The sequence below is a fragment of the Mus caroli genome, chromosome 6, assembly GCF_900094665.2.
Source record: "Mus caroli chromosome 6, CAROLI_EIJ_v1.1, whole genome shotgun sequence".
In the NCBI taxonomy this organism is placed as follows: domain Eukaryota; kingdom Metazoa; phylum Chordata; class Mammalia; order Rodentia; family Muridae; genus Mus; species Mus caroli.
This window is the reverse complement of record NC_034575.1, coordinates 81484607-81491590: the sequence shown is the minus strand read 5'-3', so window position 1 is coordinate 81491590 and position 6984 is coordinate 81484607. Positions and strand designations below refer to the sequence as shown.

The following is a 6984-nucleotide window of genomic DNA, read 5'->3' as shown; positions in this document are numbered from 1 at the left end:
TTTGTTTTTCGAGACAGGGTTTCTCTGTATAGCCCTGGCTGTCCTGGAACTCACTTTGTAGACCAGGCTGGCCTCGAACTCAGAAATCTGCCTTCCTCTGCCTCCCAAGTGCTGGGATTAAAGGCGTGCGCCACCACCACCCGGCTTAATCCTTTGCTTTTTAAAAGACCAGTTTTACTTTTGGATTTAGAGAAAGTCAGTTAAAGTTTGAATTTTGTCCAGNACCCCACACACCTCCCCCAAGCACCAGTGTCTTGTGTTGCTAACATCTGGCAACAGTGTGGTACATTTGTTATGGATGAGAGGCTGACTACCAAGGCATCAGAGGTCTTTATTGTTTAGTTTTTGAGACAGGGTCTCGGGATGTCATCCCTAGCTGGCCTATAGATCTCTGTGTAGCCCAGGCTGCTTCTTAATTTGTGGCCATCTTGCTGTCTCCATGGCTGGTTATACATCAGGGTTCTTTCTGTATGTTCCATAGTCTTCAGTTGTTGAAACAAAATGACACATATTTACCACAATGCNGTCATATGGATAGTCTCACTCCATAAAAATGCCCTACTCATTCACAAAATTGCTCTGCCTGTTCACTTCCTTTTCCTTCCCTCAGTCCCCTGCCAACCACTGATCTCTTTCTTTGTGTCATTTTGGTTTTTTAAGGGGGAGGGTGTCTCGCATCATCTAGGCTGATCTCAAGCTTTCAGTGATCCTCCTGCCTCAGCGTCCCCAGTGGTAAAATACAGGTGTGCACTGCCTGCCATGATCTGTCCTGATCTTTCTCTTATCTTGATAGTTTTGTCTTTTCTTGAATGTCTATGAAGCCTTCTTTATCTTGCATGTTTACAAATTTTCCTGTGTCCTTTTATGTCTCTGTAGTTCATTCTTGTTTATCATTGCATACAGTTCCACTGCCCATACAGGCGTGTTTATGTTCTCACTTACTGAAGGGCACCTTGGCAACTTCCAAGTCTGGGCTGTTGCAAATAGAGGTGCTACAAGCTTCTGAGAGACTTTTTTTTTGGTGGACACAAGTTTGCTCCTNGGCAGGTAAAACCCAACAAGTCCACTTGCTCCTTGCACGGCAACAGTACATTCAGTTTTCTGAGAGGTGAGTGGGTGTGATGGTGCACACCCATAATCCCAGTACCTGGGTGGTGGAGTTCACAGGAAACTGCAATCAGATAGTGATTTCAAGGCCAGTCTGGGGTCTTCAAACCTGAAGCCATTATAGCCAGAGNAGGGGTTGTCTCTGTGACTCCCTGGGGAGGGTGTAGCTAAGGAAAATGGGCTTGGGAGTGATGGGACAAGGATGTCCTTGTCCCTGCTTGTCTGCTGTTCTGAGTCTAAGCCTTACCTCCCAATCTGTAGAACAAGGGATGAGCCCCTTGGAGCACCTGGCAGGATGGAGGTGGGGGAGGAGGGCAGATGAGGGCACTTCTCCTCCTGCACTCTTGCTTTAGGTCTCAGGCATGCCTGTCTGCTCCTCCGCCTCAGAGCATTCTTGGCAGGACTCGGGGTGAGTCAGTGCATCCGTGAGGACTGTGTGTACATGCACTGTGTCCTGGGCCTCTGTGGGCTCTTTGGTGGCTCAGAGTAGATCTGCTGGGAGTGGATAATGTGAGTCATGGATAGGGNCTGGAAACGGAGCAGTTCTCAACAGGCCTGGCCTCATCCTTTGGGCTTCAGTGTTACAGGTAGAGGGGGTAAGGAGTTACTGTGGGGTCTCTGAGCTCCAGGAAAAGCACTGGCTGGGAGGGACTGTGTCCTGGTCACTGCTGCCTGCTCAGTGGTACCCGAGGTGCTTTCCTACCCTGGATGTGGTTTTCTCCATCATAGATAAGCTTAAGAGCTTCCCAGCCACACTGGTATTTCCAAAACCCAAGCTCGTGTGCCAGTGCTGGTGGTGATGGTGGGTGTGGCTGTGGCTGTCCTGGGAAGTAAAGAGGGGTTCTGAGGCACCTGTGACCAGAGCTCTGCCCTGCTTCTTCTCTCAGGTGGTACAGGCTTCACTCCAAGCCAGGCAAGAAGGAAAAGGAGCGCGGTGAGATCCAGGTGACCATCCAGTTCACACGGAACAACCTGAGCGCCAGCATGTTTGATCTCTCCATGAAGGACAAGCCACGGTCTCCCTTCAGCAAGCTCAAGGACAGAGTGAAGGGCAAGAAGAAGTATGATCTCGAATCTGCCTCAGCAATTCTTCCAAGCAGCGCCCTGGAGGATCCTGAGTTAGGCAGCCTGGGCAAGATGGGCAAAGCCAAAGGTTTCTTCCTCCGAAACAAGCTACGCAAGTCCTCGCTCACACAGTCTAACACCTCTCTGGGCTCTGACAGCACCTTGTCTTCCACTAGTGGCAGCCTGGTCTACCAGGGACCTGGGGCGGAGCTCCTCACCCGCTCACCAAGCCACAGCAGCTGGCTGTCCACTGAAGGGGGTGAGCAAGGGGACAGGGTGGGCTCTTCCCAGCCGGGTGGAAGGAAGGAGGGAAACAGGGCCCCTCTGCCAAGTGCTGACGGTCACATTTCCTTTCCAGGTAGGGACTCTATACAGTCCCCCAAGCTGCTCACCCACAAGAGGACATACAGTGATGAGGCCAGTCAGCTTCGAGCAGCTCCTCCCCGGGCCCTTCTTGAGCTCCAAGGCCACCTTGATGGTGCCTCCCGCTCTTCCCTCTGCGTCAATGGGAGCCATGTGTATAATGAGGAACCTCAGCCCCCCTTACGGCACCGCAGCTCCATCTCAGGCCCCTTTCCACCCTCAAGCTCCTTACACAGTGTCCCACCTCGGTCCTCTGAGGAGGGGTCTCGGTCCTCGGATGACTCTTGGGGCAGAGGCAGCCATGGCACCAGCAGCTCAGAGGCAGTGCCTGGACAGGAGGAGCTGAGCAAGCAGGCCAAAGGAGCCAGTTGCTCTGGAGAGGAGGAGGGGGCCCGGCTACCTGAGGGGAAGCCAGTCCAGGTTGCCACCCCCATGCCGGCCTCCTCTGAGGCTGTGGCAGCAGAAAAGGATCGGAAGCCCCGAATGGGGCTCTTCCATCACCACCACCACCAAGGGTTGAGTCGGAGTGAGCTGGGGCGCCGTGGCTCAGTCGGGGAGAAAGGGAGTCCGTCCCTGGGAGCCTCCCCCCACCATTCATCCACCGGGGAGGAAAAGGCCAAGAGTAGCTGGTTTGGCCTGAGAGAATCCAAGGAGCCAACTCAGAAGCCAAGGTACATGTTCAGCAAGGCTACTTTTTTGCTCTGTGTGAAGGAGGTTGGGCTTGTGGCCCCTGGGGCCTGGAGCTGGGAGGAGCAGGGAGCAGACTGCCTGAGCTCTAGCTTTGCATGGTTAAGTGGGGTATCTTGCCTTCCTGAGCCAAGGCGTGTACTGTGCCTGCCGACACAGGTGAGTAGCAAGGGCACAGTGCCATGANTGTCCTGTGGATCAAGGTGGCTCTAGGCCCTGATGCTTGCTTTGGTAGTACAAAGGAAGGGAGAGACATTGGTGTGGCTTGTTGCTTTCCTGACCTCAAGGTAAGGAAGCCTTGAGACTGGGGACTGTCCCTTCAGGCACTTTCCCCTGAAGTTAGATAGGTGACTCCCTTTGGGTACCCACCTGGCTCTGGGATCNTGTCCCCTTGAGGGACAGGAGTTAAATATTCCCTGCAGCACCCTCCCTCCTCACCTAGTTGTTTCCTAGCCTGGAAAGAGACTACTGCAACTCCCTTGAGTAAGCCCCTCCCCTCCCCAAGACCTAGTGTTTCTTACCTTGGGGCGTACTCTGCTGGGAATGCTGGTCACTGTTGTTGGCACCNTGCCTAGACTTCTCCTCTGGTCCTGGTCATAGCCTCTGATCCCTTCTCAGACAGAGTAGCTGCTGTATTGTTTGGCAGGGCCTTAAGGAGGGTTTCCATGGGCAGGTCACAGAAATCTGTCTTGCTGCCCAGGATTGGTGGCAGTCCCAGGTAGCGTTTGAAGCCAGTTGTTCTTCCCCTTAGCAAGTCTACCTCTCCCATTCAGTGGGTCTAGAGAAGGCTGGGCCCAGGTGTAAAGATGCTATGCCAGTTTCCCAGCAGAGGAGAGGGGCAGGGCCTNGAAACTCTAGCTTCCTTCCACCATTTTCCTTGTGCTTCTCTGACTCCTCAACTNGGGTCCNTGGTGGACAGAAGGAAGAGGGATTTCTGTCCTGCCCTCGTTTGGTTTTGGATTCTGTTATAGGCTGGGGTACCCTGATTTCCTGCCCCGACCAAGCATCCAGGTAGGGTAAGAGGGGTCACCCTCAGAGACTATGAGCCCCAGCAGAATGATGACCTTGGTTCCCTGAAGCAGGAGGAAAAGCTGACCCCGGAGTTGTTGGTGGGAATGCTTGCTTAGAGTTCTAGGGAAAAAGCTGAGAGACAAGGCAGCTCAGGGCNGCACCTGCAGGTTAGAGTCAGAACTAGTTACAACTAGAGGAAGATCTCTACCTCTGACTGGGATAGCCAGCCAGCCTACTGGAACCCCTGTGCCCGGGGCTACTGTCACAAAGCCTGAAAGGTTGTTTTGAGTAAGAGCAGCAGCGCCCTCTAGTGACTCTGTGGCACTTGTGCTCTGTGGAGAGGCTTACCGCAGTGTTGTAGAATTCAGTAGCTAGCAGGATGATTCTGCTGGCCCTCCTAACAGAGCAGGCCTCTGACATGTGGCTCTTACCCTTGATCGGCTATGTATGTGAGGCTGAGGGGAGTCAGAACTGAGCCTTATCTGGGCCACAGGACCTGCTGAGCCCTTTGCCTGGTGTGGCATGGCTGTGTCCTGTGCTTGAGTTAACACAGGGCTCNCGTGTTAAGCCTTCTCGTTTCTTCAGTTAGGGCTTTTGTGTTTGCTCCTTTTCCCCACAGCAACCTTTGAACACAGGAGGGGATCAAACATGAGTGTGAAAATTTCCCTGGGGTTGGGGTTAGGGGTCAGGAATTGGGTGCCACAGTGAGCCAGGGGTGTTATTAAATGGCCTTTAGCACTTCTATCCCTCCTGAAGTATGGTGGACAGCTATTAGTGGTTGCAGAAAGTGTGGGCCATCTCAGGTGCTCTCTGGCTAGCGTTAGCATATTTCCTGTCCCGTCTGTGAGTGTTTTCCCAGAATAGTTTCTCGGTTAGCAGTGATGCGGTTTTGGAAGATGGGTGCTAGNGTCTCTGCCTAAGCCTAGAAGGTGGCTCTGTGTCTCCCCATTGCATCCTGCAAATAAGAGGGAAGCATACCTCCTGGACATACTTTCTGGGAATTGGAGCACATCTTAGGAGGTGGCAGGAGCTTCCAAGCTCAGGAGGGATGGCTGGCCAGAGGGTACATTGTATACAGGTGGTGTCTTGAAGGCTGGCTTTAACCTTTGAGGACTGGTGTGTGGCTTTCATAGAGCCACTTGTCACCTCTGTGACTAGTGTTTGGAACACAGAGCTCATTTCAGCCCAAGAAATTCCCAGCTAGTAGTGAATCCTGCTTTCTACAGAGATGGCCCCAGGTCATGGTTTTAATTTAAGGGCATCTGGGAATGGCAGCACATGCCTGGGATCCCAGTGCTCAGGAGGTCCTGGCAAGAGGGCTTCTGTGGTTTGGGGTCAGCCTGGGCTCCACAGAGAGACACTATCTCAGAAAACTTTAAAGGGTGGGGAGAACCATTGCATTGAATTGGTGTTTCACATTTAAGTGGCAGCTTCAACCAATCGTCCTATGGTTCCCTCGGGCCACGAAGCTTATTCCCATGGGTTGAAGGGACAGAGTGGCTTGGACTTGTCTCTTTTCCTTCCAGAATTTGGCCTTGAGAGAGACAAGACAGCATATGTTGTTCCCTACTGCTTGGGAGGGGGAGGCTGTGCCAGGCTGGCTGGGTAGGCTCCAGAGCACAGCCCTGGAGAAGTCTTGCAGAAGTTTATGCTGCTCACTTGTGGGAGACCTGTAGGCTATGGTGACTACAGCATGCAGAAGTCAGAAGACAACTCATGGGAATGGGTTCTCACCACCATGTAGGTGCCCAGTTACCAAACTCAGGTCCTGGGAAGAAGTGTTTTAACTGCTGAGCCACCTTGCTGAGTTCACCCTATTTTGATTTCTGTGACCTATTTATTTCAGATAGTATAATACCCTCCAGTTTTATCCATTCTGCTGCAATGATTCTCGGGGCACAACCCACACAGAAGATCTTGTGCACTGGTGGGTCAGGAGTGTCCCACTGATGACCTACAGGGCGTGTGCTTGGTTGCTGGAGGGCGCAGATGTTAAAGGCCAGGTTCACAGCCAGAAGAATATGTGCTAGGTGTGGAGCAGGGCAGTGAAGGTGGGGAGGTTCTGAAGGTGAGAACAGCAGGATGTCAGCAAGCCCTGCTGGCTCCGGGAAACCTGTTGGGCCTGCTGCCTAGAACCCTGGCCTCAAGAGAGAGCCCTTTGCTGATTCCATACCAACCAGTTTCTGTGCATCTCTGGGGAATCATGGTGGGGAGGAGCCTGCTGACAGAGCCTGGAGCTCCTAGTCATCTTCTCTAGTGCCCTTCTCCCTCAAGTCTGACTGGCAGTGGATTGCTGCAAGCCTGAGGGTGAGTGTGTGTGTGTGTGGGGGGGTGTGGGGTGTCAGGTAGGGCCGAGCAATGCTGATGGGGTCACTAGGGCTGCTCATGAGAAGCATAAAGAGAGGCTAGTTCAGAGAACCCCAGACCCTTTTCTGGGATGCAGCTTGGGAGATATGGATGCTCTAGGCAGGGCTTTGAGTAGTGGTAGTCAGTGTGTGGCTCCTCCTTCCCCTGACTCTCAGGGCTCAACCTGGGCCTCTGCCCTAGGACCTACCTGGACTGAAGGGAGAAGAATCTGTGCGGGTGGGGACGTGTGTGAGNGTGGGGGCATTTGTGGAGTAACTCCCTGAGCAGAGTTCTTCCCTTTTCAGTGTCATCCCCCTGTTTTGTTTGTAGAAGCAGAACTAGAAGCTGGGAGCTGGAGGTGGGACATGGGAAGGTGGGGACGTTGTCTCCTGTTTTTCTTTATCT

At 53.1% G+C, this 6984-nt stretch overlaps 1 protein-coding gene across 1 annotated transcript in view; it reads left to right on the top strand.

Moving 5' to 3' along the window:
• Positions 1–6984, top strand: part of Rab11fip5 (RAB11 family interacting protein 5) — a gene marked incomplete at its 3' end in the record, with an annotated part of 38120 nt that overhangs the window by 24198 nt on the left and 6938 nt on the right. The window contains exons 2-3 of the mRNA XM_021164093.2: positions 1995–2431; positions 2531–3206. Of these exons, the coding sequence (XP_021019752.1) occupies positions 1995–2431; positions 2531–3206 (1113 nt within the window). The remainder of the gene's footprint in view (positions 1–1994; positions 2432–2530; positions 3207–6984) is intronic.